The sequence below is a fragment of the Colossoma macropomum genome, unplaced genomic scaffold (genome assembly GCF_904425465.1).
Source record: "Colossoma macropomum unplaced genomic scaffold, Colossoma_macropomum, whole genome shotgun sequence".
Taxonomy (NCBI): domain Eukaryota; kingdom Metazoa; phylum Chordata; class Actinopteri; order Characiformes; family Serrasalmidae; genus Colossoma; species Colossoma macropomum.
The window spans coordinates 12,843,764-12,858,756 of NW_023494791.1; the positions used below are offsets into that span (position 1 = coordinate 12,843,764).

Consider the following 14,993-nt stretch of genomic DNA (forward strand, 5'->3'; position numbering starts at 1 on the left):
CTCTACCTGTTGTATGGAATTAGAAGCTTTGTGTTTTTATGCTTAATGACTGTATTTTGTAGACATATCTTGCAGTGTGTGTCATGTATGTAAACACAATTTTACAGTGCCTACATTATGATGCAACATGATATTTTGCTATGAACAATTGAATGTATTGGCCATCTTACTCACTGTATATGCTTCATCATGTCTTATTATGGGAAAGACTCTAGTCATATCCAGGCAGTATAAGTTTGGGTGGAATCTGCTGTAAATCAAGCCTACGTTTCTCGATTCTCCTGCTGCCTTCTGTTTTGCTCCATCATGTGCTGTTTTTCTGTTTATCGCTGCTTAATTCCACTAGCTGTTTTCTCTGTTCGATTTGGCAGGCAGGACTTGCAGTAATTGGTCATTAAGTAGAGCTCTGCCTGTTCTTCTGCTAATTGCTATGCCTTAATGAGTTACGAGTTGGTCTCAATAAGTCCTCCAGTCACTTAAGTTGGCCTTTAAAGAAACAGCACACTTTTAAAGCTGCAGTCAGCAGAGCATCCAGCAGAGGGCAGTGTACACTAACTTATGATCTTCTACAGCAGTGGTCATCTACTGTGGTCCTGGATATTTTCCATCCAGTGTAATCTAGTTCCAACCACAAATTAGCATCTTCAGAGGTCCTTGATTAGCTGGATCACATGCATTAGCGTTAGGTGAGGAGGATCAGCATGTTAGATGCAGGTTGGAACTAAACGCCACAGGATTTTTTTCATATGGTTCAATAAACAATGTTCCTACAGAGGGAAGTTTAACAGCACAAAATGCTTTTCCATTGCCTTTTAACCTCCTCCCTCTTTTAAGTGTCCTAGTTTCCAATTTTAAGAGGAGTAATTAGAGATTTTGTATAAACTCAGGTCTGTGGTTTACAACATAAAACTGGTTGCTGTTGCAGTCTTTAGGAGGGTAGTGTATATGAGGTGAAGCATTAACTATTTATTTCAGTTTTATCTGCACTGCTGTTTCCGGAATATTGTTAGTGATGCCCCAACCACAGCATCTGAAAGGAGTCTTTAAAGAATCCAAAATAGACACAAAATAAAGACACAAAATCACCAGCATAGTTTATGTAGGCAAAGAGAAATAAACTAAAACATTAGGAAACACTTACTCTGGCTGACACAAAGTGTACACTGAGTGTGTAAAACATTAGGGTTGCCTGCTATTTCGTTAATACAGTCCAGGTGAAGTCAGGTGTAGGAAACTGTCAAGGATGCACGATATATATTTGTCAGTCATTATCGCTGAAGACTGCAGTATTCAAATAACCCTGTTTTTTGTGTGTTCTGTGAACATGATCAGACTCGGATGATCCAGGTTTCACATGCTACAACAAATGTAAATCATTTTGGTCAGAGATAATGCAGAGTAATCTTCACCCACATCAGGCATTCATGTATTTTTAATATGTTGCAAGCCAAATTATAACTGTAATATGTAGCAGTGCAATCGCTATCCATTCTGTGCCTTAGCAACAGTGTGGCCTGGGGTCTGTGTTTCATTTAGCAGGATTTCCTACTTTAAGCTTAGTTAGCCTTGGATTTTTTGTCTCACAACAGTGGATCACTCTTTACCAGGCTGCATCACCATGGCAACTTATACTGCAATCCTAACCTGCTCCAGGTCAAGTTTAGTTTGGGATTTTGGATCATAAATGGCTCTTGGAGAAATCAGGGGAAGCTTCTGACCAATAAGGGACAGGTTTCTGATTGAGGTGGACACTGGCTGTCCTTCTTGGATCATTTTTTTTTCTTTGTGCCATTTGTGGTGTCAATCATGTGAAATATCACTTTTCAGTGGAGAAAGCAAAAACTACATATGTCTAGAATATAAAGCCATTATTACTCTAAAAAGCAGTGGTGACAACATTGCTTTTTAATGTATAAATGCTTTAATTACCAGATATTCGAGTAGTTTTTTTTTCTTTGAAAAATGAGCCCTTTATTTTTAATGAGATTGGTTGTTCATCTTAAACATCACAGTTTGGGATAGGCTCCAGCCCCCAAAAAAACGATGTAGAAGAAGATTGTGAGTGTGTGAGTGTGTGTTAAACTAAAGAAGCAAACTTGACACCAGACATGTCTTAGCTGACCGATTATGTTTAAAAGGGAAATTGGGGAAATTTTGTAAATTAAATTCTTTTAAATCTACTTAACGTAAATGAAGCAGGAAACTCAATATAAAGAAGAGTTTTTAAGGCTTGTGGCAACAGAGATGTTTACTGTATATGTGAGCGACTATGGGCGAGAAAAGGGTGGCTTTGAACAGGGTATGATAGCGGGTGATGGGCACACTGCTGTGACTGTGTCAACAACTCTAGTGTTAGTGTTTGTTTAAACTCAGCAGTGTCACTTGTGTATTTGCAATGATCCACCATCCAAAAGACATTCAGGTAAACAGACGGTCTGCAGTTTGACAAGTGACAACAAGAAGGGGCACAAAACGGTACACAAACAACAAAAACTGACTTCCAGTTAGTAGCAATAAAGTAGTAATGTAAATAGAACAGCTTTAGGCCAGTTACAGAGGGCTCATTTAACTTAACAAATGCCTCTCAACTAGACAGACTCTGAATTGCTTTGAGAGAAGTACTTTCAAAATGTGTCCTTTTCTTTAAACCTTAGCAGGTTTTGTCATTACATTACTGTGAGGTTGATTAAAACAGGACAACTACGACTGAAGCAGCTTGGATTTTGAATTCGGATCTTGAATATAATTAGAGCTTTGTAGAATCAAGACATTCATGAGACAGCAGTGACCTCAGAATTAAAAACCGTACCGAAGTTGAAAATGTGTATCATTACACCCCTAGCAGTGACATAAGTGTGAAGAGTGAGAATGTAATGCTGGATGTGAAGAACATACAGTGGTTGCCACGGGATACGTTTCTATCCAAAAGATTTTTTATGAGAAAAACACTTTAAACACTTCAAAAAGTTTGCGGATGTAAGCTATGGAGACGGAAATGGTCAGTAATTTCTTATCAATTACAGCAAGACATTTTTTCCTTTAACTTTTGCTGGAAAATTGTTTGTCTATACCTGAAATGTTACTAAAACATACGTTGGGAATGTTTTTAGCAAAGAATGCATTAATATAATTACGCTGTAATTTAGTGTCATGACAGATTTCGCTCTCATGCCTCTTACTACGAACACAAATATTTGTAGCTGTTGTGAGGAGAAGTTTGTAAAAGGAATGCTTAGCAGTTTACATAATAAAAATAAAAAAAATAAAATCAACCGAATGTCTTCATCAGTATTTTATGTGGAAGTCAGCAAAACGAAAGGTACACATGTTGGCAACATGTGGAAACTTTTATTTATTTATTTATTTATTTTTCATTCAAAATGACATTTTTTCATTCTTAAACCTTAATGTCGAGTTTTTTTGCAGGAAATGGCATCATTATGTGAAGCATTTTCATCACTAAAAGGCAGTTTGTTGGAGACCAGCTGCTAGACAGCAACAATCACACTTTTTTTACACATTTTATCCCTTGCAATTTGCATAGGAAGTTGATTGAAACATTGATACTATCAGACAAAGTAATTTTGTTGCTTAAATATTAAAATAAAGTGCATATATGTATGAATGGCTTTGTGACAAAAAGCTCTGTTGTCTGCAGCAGGTCTTGCTTTGGCTGCTTAGAATGAGCTTGTGTCGTATGACTGGAATGTGTGTAAATAGGCTGTAATAGGCCTGAGAATCAGTCAGAGGTTGAAGGCTTTGAATATTTAGAGCTTTGAAACTGAGTAGCAGCGCTTTGTATGGGATTTAACCTCTAGACAGTTCATTACATATAAGGACACGTTTTGTAGTTCATTCTGCTGCATTCTGGATTAACTGCAATTTGTTTAAGAACCCACAGGGACGTCCGACTAATAGAACTGATAGAATGCGCTGACGTTACAAAGGCAAAAGGTTGTTTCTCTCTATTATGTGGGACGAATGTGCTCTTTCATTTAGCATCATTTTGTAGCCTGAACAAGAAATGTGTCTGAGAAAATCATTACTTACATGAAGGTTTTTGACAGCTACACTTGATACATCAAAATTATACAAAAACTGTAATTAAGCCGCTCCAGACACTGTCTGCCACATGACGATCACACTGTGACACTTAGAAACAGAATGCTAGATTGGCTTATTTACGCCTGCAAACATTCACACTAGATGGAAGAAATGGAAGTGCTTCACAGTTAAGGTCTAGATTGCTCAAGAAAGTTGGAGATTTTTGGTAACTGAGGCTTCGCATGATATAATTGAGAAGCAATCAAGATGTAATAGGTATTCACACAAGTTATTTCTCAAGCCGTCAAGATCCCAAAAGAGCACGTTCTGATTTAAGAAAGAGAAAATAACTTAATCCAGTCCTTTGTCATTTTGACAGCCCACCATGGTTTTCAGTTAAGATGCTTCAACTGTTTTGACCCATACACAGCTGCATGTGTAATTAGCATAACAATGAAAGCTAATGCCAAGTTTACAGATAACCTGCAGCAGCATGTACAAGCTCCAAGAGATTTTGTGTCTCCACCCCTTTAAAAAAGAAAAAAAAAAAACTGAAACTGCATAGAACAGCCTCAAAGCAGCTGTTGTAGTGAAGCTGCATTTAAAATTAGGGATTTTAAGCTGCAGGGTCACTACAGCAACCAGAAACACAGTGCTGTGTTCCAGTTTCCAGTCGTGTTTCACTCTCGGGTTCTTTCTCAGTCTCACGGTTTTCCTGTGAATCTAGCTGGTTTAAAAGTGCATTGCAGATTTTTATATAGTCACGGGTGCATTTTTGTTTGAGTTCATTTCTAAATGTACTGTGGCCATGGAAGAAGGTTTGAAGATGAAAACAAATAGTCTAATATAGTCTAATAAATGTATATTGATCCTAGTGTTGAATAGCTGGCAACCCAAGGGCACATAGGCATGTACAATAAGAGAAGCTGCAGAAGAGAATGGCTCATTCGGTGGTGACGCTGACCTTTTAAAACCTAAAGGAGGACAAACGTATGTAATGTTACACAAAAAAGAGAACTCAGTAAGGCAACACTGACAGCTGAAAAAAAAATACAAATAAAAAGATTGATTATACAAGGACATGAAAAGTATTCACACATGCTATGAGTTTATAAAAGATTTGTTTGATTATTGTTAGAGATTATTTCAATAAAGGTTTTTTTTTTTTATTACACTTGTAGACGTTTACGTTTCGAACACAAACTGATTTTGGATCACTTTTAGTATTTGGTAGATTTTAAGTAAACTTTGCCCTTCTCAGTTTATATGCAGTCTACTGCTACAGCTCGCACATGCAGGCCATTCTCACACATACAGCAGGAGTACTTGTAAGCAGAGCAGTAACAAAGTTCTACAGATATTTAGATACACCTTTTACCAAATGAATAACAGTCAAATCAGTCACTCTGTTCAGTTAAAATACAACTTTTAAAAGGGCACGATATGTGTTTGCTCTCAACAGCATTCTGATGTGACGGGGCAATAGTTTCAAGCCTTGTGGATCAACCAGGAAATCTGTTTACAGCACCCAATGTTAACTAGTATTTCATTTGATAACCTTCATGAATGAGAGACTTTAAAAGTTTTGTTAAGTCTTCTGTTTCATTTTAATAATTCTTAAGACTTATTTCACTGTATTTTGCTGAGGAGCACGTCTAGGTTGCGATTTAAATTAAAAATAATTTAACTTAATTATTAAATAAATTAACATTGTGTGAGGATCATATACCGTTTTACCGACAGAAGTGCAAATTCGCTCTGCTTTATGGCCAAAGTGTATGATAATGAAAACAAAATAAATTATTATTACATTTACATGTATTCATTGATTTTGCTCTTACTTCAACATCCTTCTTTTTTATTACCCCCCCCCAGCAATATTAAACCCAATTTGATGCCAGTGTGTCTAATCATTCCACTCATGAGATTTACAAGTCATAGTTAAAACACCTCATTATATAATGGTGTCATGTGTTATACCTATATTGAATAGCAGAAGTATAATCAAAGAACAGTAAGAAGTAAAGCAAATTAACTGCTTTAATCAGTGTTGTTTCTGTGCTATGATGAGCTTCAAATCCCAAGTGAAATATTCAGTTTCTGTAATTTCTGTTCAGTTAGGAACGTAATTGCTGAGAGAGTTTTCTCTGAGACCTGAGACATAAAGGGTTGAAATTAAATGTCTGCTCGCACAGGTCATGTTTTGATTTTACAATAAATGATTTAATTACTGCTATTTTATGAGGTTAATGAAAACAGTAGATTAGTAAAGGCTGAAGATGAACTCTGAATTTTGTAATGGTTTCTGTTTTTTTAATTGTCTAATCTTTTCTTTGAAATGTTAATAAGATAATACAGCACATACAGTGCTGAATAAGAAACTGGCATTATTGGTGTTATTTAGAGCAGAAAATATGCCGACCTGGCTGCTTTGGTAGGCAGCTTATAATCCACCCAGACCACCTCCTGTGGAACCAAGGTTCAGAACAAAAATGCAATTCTACAGTTATCTGAGAAACAACAGCTGCTGTAGAATTACTATGTTATGAACGATTTTTCCAAAGGACGGGTACATCTAAAGTGTGATTACAGCAGGTCTTGGGTCCTGTACATTGTCCTCCAGTGCAAAAGTGGCAAGCTGAAAGGCCCTGCACAGTTTTTGTTTGTTTGTTTTTAATCTATGAAAAATAAATATTATTGTAAATAATTTGTGTATTGCTAACACAAATCTGAAGTCTGATTCTTGCTCGCTAGCATCTTCTTCGAATTTTCCTGTTACACCTTAAATTGTGCGTCAGTTACATTCTTGGTTAGGGGGTAGTATGCAAAAAAACTAAAATTTAGAGGTGATTTTATGCCATCTGCAGTGCCCGATAAACTTTGGACTGAAGAAGAGGTATGAAGATAATCATATACTAATATAACATTTTGAGTAAGGAGAAAAAATTCTGTGCTGTACCTTTAAATTGAGTTCAGGTGTTTCACCCACCCACTACTAACAGGTGTATAAAATCAAGCACATAGCCATGCAGCCTCCATTGACTAACAACAGGTGGTAGAATGGGTTGTACTAAAGAGCTCAGTGACTTTAAGTATGGCAATGCTATGCACTGGGATGCTACCTTAAAGTTAATTTGTGAAATTTCTGCCTTGTATAGGAAGTAAAAATCATCTGTCCTCTGTTGGACCACTCGCTACAGCGTTCCAAGCATCAGCACAAGAACTGTGCATCAGGGGCTTTATGAAATGGCTTTCCATGGCTGGGCACACAAGCCAAAGATCACTATGAGGAATGTCAGGCATCAGCTGGAGTGGCATAAAGCACGAAAAGCATGAATTTGAAAGTTGATTATAAGCCAGACCTTCTTGTCCAACATCAGCTCCTGAGCTTACAAATTGTTTTTCCTGAATGGCACAAATTCCCACAGACACACTCCCAAATCTGGTGGAAAGCCTTCCCAGAAGAGTGGAGGCTGTTAGAGCGGCAAAGAGGGGCGACTCCATATTAATGCCAGTGGTTTTGGATTGGGATGTCCAGCAAGCTCATATAGGTCTGATGGTCTGGGGTCCACATATGTTTGGCCGCTATATTGTGTCTGTATAGTGTTTTCCTAATACCACCATCATCACAGATGACGAGGCTTTAACTTTTGTTTTTTTAAACTTGTGAGACAGCACTGTTTAAACCAAAGTAAGCATCAGGCGTAAAGCATGTTTGTGTCTAAACAGACAAGACTAAATTTAGGAGCAACAGCTTCACATAGTCACTGATGTGAGATTTTGTGTTCAGAAGCCCCAGCTTTGGATGAAAAACCCTAAGAAGTAGGATGATAATTAAGTTTTTGATGATTTCTAATTAAGTTGTTTTTAAATCATTTGTTGATACGGGCAGCAGAGTTTATTGCAGTGGGATAGAACATGCGACATGTTTAGCAGATGGTCTTGACTTTTTCTGAGTGTTTTAAAAATGTTTCTTTCTCTTTTTTCTCAATGTGAAATTTGAATGTTTCTTTCTTTGTTTCTTTGTGTTCCAGCATGTGATGAGTGGACTGTGCTGCCCAGACCTAATCTTTACCATGACGTGAACCGCTTTGGCCATTCTGCTGTCTACAGCAATGGGTAAACCCTTTGAACGTTTTAATTAACAATTATACAATATCTGTAGGTTTCGAGCAACACTTCTGAAGCACTGCTATGTGGTAGAATATTAGATCTTCTGACACTTAAGTTATAGCTCACTCCTCAAATAAGAGTATTATGATGTTACATACATGCTACCCAAGAGTTGCTTATGGGTATATAGGTATACAGCGCTAGTGCATCCATTTGCAAAGCAGCAAGTTGCACGTTTGATTCCCATTACATTTACACGCTCCTACATGAATTTTCCTGTGCTGGCATCTGCCAAGAACAGGCAATAAATATGAGTCTACGGCTAAATCCTGCAGTAATCTCCTTCAGCACAGATTAGGCAAATTAAGTCAGAAATCAAAATGAAAACCCTAAAATAGCTAATTGTCAACCTTCAAATAGTAAACACAGACGAACACACATACTGATGGGAGGACATCCAGAAACACATGCTCCCTGCAAGACGTGTTTATTTGCTCCTTCTCTCTTTTTTGTGCTGGGTATTGCCCAGTAGCTTGCTTTACAACACTCATCATACAAGTGTCACAATTTGACATGTCTTGATGGTTAATACTCGTATCTAGGGCTAGTCATTGTTCAGAATGCTTCAGTTCTAATGCTGCTATCAATAACTTGAGTTTGATACAGATTTCTGAATGCTACTTTTTTTTAAATACCTGTTACATGCCTTTTATACAATATTTAAAAAAAATGTTCTATAAATGTTTTTTTTTTCCCCCACAATATATTGTTTGTGTTAGCATTAACGATTTCCAAACTGATTTCTCCTCAAGGAAGTTTAGTATTTACAGTTGCCATTCAGTGTCTACTTTATCTGATCAGTCCTTCATTAAATTAAATTAAGTGTGCTGCTGACTGAAATGAACAAATCCATATAATAGCTGGAGCACAGTGATGTCGAGAACCAAGCTTATGTATCACGTTTATGGTGTGTAATTTAGACAGTGAAACAGTCGTCTAGATTTTGGATCAAGCATACTTATTGGCTCAGTGACACTGATAAGATTGACTGTTTAGGTATTGAAATAATGGGATTGAATGATGTGATATTGTTTGATTTTTTTTCTGTAGTATTGAAGCACTTTGGTCTATTTCATAAATACATTTATAGAAAACAATCACATTTTAGTTGCAATCACATTATTAGTCAGAAAAGATATACATTTGCTAGGGTAGGATATCACTGCAAAATTGTGAACAAACAGGATCACAGTTTAACATCTAATCATAGTATCAGCACAGTCTCCACTCTTTCCTTTACACAGGCCTGTGTGTGCATGTAGCACCAGGACTTCCTGTTGTGTGGTTTTGATGAGGTCTCTGTGATCTGAATCATTACAGATAATCTCTCATGTCATTGTGACTTTTAATGTGATCTCTGTGTCACCTCTCTGTGGGGATCTAGGGCAGAACAGCTTTTCTCTCTTTACCTGTCAGTCACTCTCTGTATGGAGGCTATTGATCTCCCCATTTAGCAACTAGCCTTTTATCTCTATTCTACTTTCTTCCTGTTTCTCTTATCTTCTCTCACTTTTTCAGTCACTCTGCTCTGTCCCCTTTATGTAACCATCTAACCTCTCCTTACACTGTCCTTTGTGAGTTATAAAAGTATTTCTCTCTCTCTCTATCTCTCTCTCTCTCTCTCTCTCTCTCTCCCTCCCTCCCTCCCTCCCCGTCTGTCTCTCAGGGTGATGTATGTGTATGGAGGATTTAACAGTCTGATGCTGAGTGATATGTTGAGATTCACGCCTGCCAGTTGTGACGCCTTCACTGAAATGGCAGAGTGCGTGACGCCTGTGCTGGGAGTGCGCTGTGTGTGGAACTTCACCACCAATACATGTTTTCCCTGGGAGGCAGCCAAATCCCCTGACCCAGAGACCCTGCTCAGCATGTGCCCTCCCAGAGTCTGTGAGTAGCTCTAAGGTCTAAACCAGTACCTCAGATGAGTATTTTAGTGCCTGTGACATATGCCTGCATTATTGGGTCAAAAATATTTAAAATTTTATTTTTGTAAAAATTAAGATATATTCAGGTAATATTCCAAACAACGTATATCTTGGCCAACAAATAACACAGGGAGGGTGCTTGTAGCATCTTTGCAAAGTTTAGAGCAGACATAAAGTACATTTTAATTTATTCTTATAATATTTTTTTAATCTATTATTTAAATATAATTATTTAAATTCCTCTCTGCTGAACTGTAGCACACCTTGAGCTAAAAAGACTAAAGGACTGTCTGTTAATGTTTTCCACTTCATGCTGTCCCTACAGCATTTATTTGCTTTGACAAATTCTGCTGACAGTCACCTCATGTGTCTCTCCTGATGAGGATGCAGGCTGACTCTCGGATTAAGTACATGGCGGTACTAGCTGGGTGAAGGTGTGGGGGTGATTGTGTTTTAAAAGTAGTCTTGTATTTGGCAGGGATTTTCTTAAAACAGTGTAGGTAAATGTCCTCCTCTGCATTTTCTGGTTCTCGTCGGTCATGTGGTTTAAAACCAAAATGATTCCAGGCAGCTGCAGTAACGTTACGTTTTGAAACCAACTCCATGCTGGCAGCATTTTTCTGCTCTTCTGACCAATCACCCCAATAAAGGGAGGCAGGGACATAGGTCAGTACAGAAATGCCCCACTGGTTGAATGTAGGTTAAGATTATCATCATCATCATTGAGGACTGACAAAGATGAACCCCCACCCCCGGTTATTTAACTTAAACAGTGACTGGGGTCTGTTATCGCGATAACTCTGTTAACCATTACCAGACGCAGGCCTAATTAGAGGTATTAAATTCTGAGATAATGCCTAATGTCAGTGTGGAAAACAGTAACTGTGTGTGTTAAACTTATTCAGAATGGTCTGCCAACTGAAAATCCAACAGACAACAGTCTTGTGGTTAGAAACTTTGAAGGTCTACTGAAAACACTGTAAAAGGAAAAGCTTAGTGAAGCTAGATTTTGGTAATTGAGAAGAGGCCTACTGTGATGTGACATATGCCATACATGTTCTGTGTCTATATCAGTGTGCTTAGTGTGTATAGTCTTGTATTTACATCGTGGAAATTGTCTTGGAATTTCTCCTGGAAAACGATGTTTTAAAACAGAAAACCATGGAACCCTGTCCGTTTTGCTAGGACTACATATCTGCCTAATGTTTACTAGAACTACTCCTCTCTATCAAATGCACATGCAAACTGTTGTGTCTTTGTGTATGTGCTTCAGATGCAGACAGTGATAAATGTGACCAGTACACAGACTGCTACAGCTGCACAGCTAACACCAATGGCTGCCAGTGGTGCTCAGAGCGCTGTATGTCCATCCACAACAACTGCACTGCTTCCTCGGTAAGGCTTGAACCAAAGTCACAGAGATTAACACCTGCGAGGCAGTTCTGAGGACACAGATAGGGAGTGAAGGAGCTCTGATTGGCTATGTTAGAAGAGGATAATCTGAAGCTGGTTGTGTGTTTAGATGTTATTTATCCTTTATCTAACTTTGTAGCATTGAGTCAGTTGAGGGAAATACTTATAGAATTGATTTTTCTAATTCATGATATTTAAATTCTGCTTTTAAATTTTACGCATTGTGTTCTGTTTTTGTGAATTTGGTGTACTGGACAAGACTCAGCTGGGAATCTGGCTTCTGAATAATTTCTCAGAATAAACTGAGGTTGTTTATATTAATCACCCTTGTAGAGCATAATGGAACTGTATTTTTCTCATGTTTGCAGGGGTCAGTAACAGAGTATGAGGCATGTCCTAAGGATATCCACTCATATGTATGCAACAAGAAGACCAGCTGTAAGAGCTGTGCTACTGACCAGAACTGCCAGTGGGACACCAGAAACCAGGAGTGCATTGCTTTACCTGGTACTAACTCTGGATGTGTTGAATATGCGTTAACTTATGTGGCACTGCTCAAGGTTGCTTCAAAATATAATTTTAGAGGACATTTTATAGAATTCAGAGCTTTTCCATATACAACAAGTCTCGGACTCCATACTTTCAGTGTACAGAGGAATCTACAAGGATTGTAAATGTTTGTAGCGCTATGGAACAAACAGAAAACACCTGACTCATAGTCTTTAATGGAGTCCAAATCTGTAAAGAGATGTGAGAATGGTAAAACTGTACTGTGTGTGTTATAGAGAATATCTGTGGTGAGAGTTGGCACCTGGTGGGGAATTCATGTCTGAAGCTGATAACAGCGAATGACTCCTATGACAATGCTAAACTGGCCTGTCGCAGTCACAACGCTGTGCTTGCCTCCCTCACCACTTTGAAGAAGGTGCAGTTTGTCCTGAAAGAGCTGCAGAGCAGAGCGGCACTGGTGGGTTAACCTCCACACATACTTGTATCCTTTTCCACCACAGGCCTTTGGTCCAGTGGTAGTATTTTAGAACACTTTATATGATGTTAATGCTTTTAATGAAGCTCACAGCTTCACTGAAAAAAATCCTTTTTGCTTTATTTCTCTGTGTGTGTGTGTACTTAGTCCAAATCAGTGACTCCCTGGGTGGGTCTGAGGAAAGTGAATGTGTCATACTGGTGCTGGGAGGACATGTCCCCCTTCACTAACACCACGCTGCAGTGGTTGCCGGGTGAACCCAGTGACGCCGGATTTTGTGGATACTTGGCCGAGCCCAGTGCTGGAGGTCTGAAGGCAGCAGCCTGCATCAACTCCTTCAACGGCAGCCTATGTGAACGATCAGGTAACCTTGAGAGGAAGAGAACAAGTGGACTAATTTCCAGTGTTTTTTCTTCTTTTCTTCAATATCTAAACAAAGGCATTGAATAGACCTGGAAAGTCAGCATGAAAATACTCATAATTTCTGTTTGTTTCTCTCTTTCCTTTCATCTCTCTAGCCAACCACAGTGTGAAGCAATGTCGTACTCCTTGCGCTCTGCGTTCCTCCTGTAGCGAGTGCACGAGTGTGGGCTCAGAGTGCATGTGGTGCAGCAACATGAGGCAGTGTGTTGACTCTAATGCCTACGTGGCCTCCTTCCCCTATGGCCAGTGCATGGAATGGTATACCATGAACACCTGCCCACGTATGTATCATCTGTTTGCCTATCCTGCCTGTTAATCATTTGTAATATGCCTAATTAAAGCTGTTAAAGTTAACACATGAATTCATGCTAATTTTATCAACAGACTACACTTAAAATTCCCAGTGCACACGTTCTATTAATGCAGTGCCTCTCAGGTGTGTAGTGAACTCTGTGTTAGGCTAATGAGATGAGACAAACAATAGGAAGAAGAGCACAAATAAATAGGTTAACCGGAAATTTAAGCTTTGTCCACAGTAGTTACAAATATAGAAAAAGAAGCCTCAGAAATAAAATCACAGCACTCAGTTCTTGACACGTAAATACTGACATTTCAATAGTTGCAGGCCAATTACACAGACAAGTCAACAGATAACGCAATTATTTAGAGGTGGGCGACAGGGCAAAAGTACAGTGTTGTGATACTTCAAGAAATTTTCACAAAACACACTATATCACAATATTTTTTTTTTCAGATATCTGCTCAGTTGGAACAAAGAAAAAACAACCAGTAGTGCTACATTAAAAATTACTGTCAAAAACTCTGAATACAGTGATACAGTGATTTTATTCAGTATTTGGAATACTGTGTGGCACTAAATCCAGTTAAGTGGGACTCATTTTGCTCGCTTTATAATAATAAACAATAATAATAAACAATTTATAATAATATAGTAAAAATGCAGCTGGTTAGTGTTCTACAAGTATTTATGATATACACAATATGTTCAGAAAAGCACAATGTATTGTGACACAATTTATCAGGATAGCAATTTATATTGTCATATTATCAAACCCTGAGATTGTTTTTTCCTGGTGAAGAATCCAAACCAGTCATAAACCAGGGAGCAGCCGTATGTCTGGAGAATTGAAGTTTATTTCTTGTGTGCAGGTGCCAGACATTTAGCTAGCCTGTAAAACAGTGGACTGACACAGTTTTATAGGCTGGATGCCAAGATTAGGCCCAGCCTATAAATGACAAGTGACAGGTGTGACAGACATGACCATGTAGGGATAAACAAAAATAGCATAGGCAGAACAGAATGTTTTAAATACAATCACAGTACAGACACAAACAATACTCAATATGATGACATATAACACAACACTACTAGACAGGAAAAAGATCTTTTTGTGGAATAAGTCTTCTTTGGTGTAACATCCAATTTCAGACTTCACAGCAAATCTTGCTGTTATCTGGCTTAGATAATGACACTGAATTTAGGTTTATCACTTTACAGGCCTAGTTAAACTTTATGACGGTGATCATGTTTGTGTTTATGCTTAATAGTTGGAGTTATGTAAATCTCAAAAGACCACTAGAGAAAATGCTTTAAAACTGAATTTTGCATTGTTTTACAATTTAATGCAACATTTGTCATTGCAGACTATTATTTGTGATGTTTAAGTTGATAAAAGTTTATCAGCATAAAAAATATGTCAACCTCTTAAGTGTTCTGGTGTATGTGTGTCCACAGCGGAGAACTGCTCTGGCTACAGGACATGTTCTCAGTGTTTGGATCAGCCTGGCTGTGGGTGGTGTACTGACCCCAGCAATACGGGACGGGGCCAGTGTATGGAGGGCTCGTACCGTGGACCAATTCAGACGCTCTTACATGCTCCATCATCCTCGAGACCCTCCTTCATACCCCCTCCTCAGCCGATGCTGAATGTAAGCTTGTGTCCACAGGAGACCAAGTACAACTGGTCCTTCATCCAGTGTCCAGGTACATTTATACCTGTATACGTTAG

The 14,993-nt window shown here is 38.3% G+C and overlaps 1 protein-coding gene across 1 annotated transcript in view; it reads left to right on the top strand.

The window, feature by feature from the left end:
• The window catches only part of atrn (attractin), an 80,315-nt gene that overhangs the window by 25,721 nt on the left and 39,601 nt on the right, over window positions 1–14,993 (top strand). Inside the window, 8 exon segments of the mRNA XM_036573943.1 lie at window positions 8,079–8,163; window positions 9,884–10,104; window positions 11,416–11,537; window positions 11,924–12,062; window positions 12,341–12,522; window positions 12,688–12,904; window positions 13,059–13,244; window positions 14,720–14,968. Of these exon segments, the coding sequence (XP_036429836.1) occupies window positions 8,079–8,163; window positions 9,884–10,104; window positions 11,416–11,537; window positions 11,924–12,062; window positions 12,341–12,522; window positions 12,688–12,904; window positions 13,059–13,244; window positions 14,720–14,968 (1,401 nt within the window).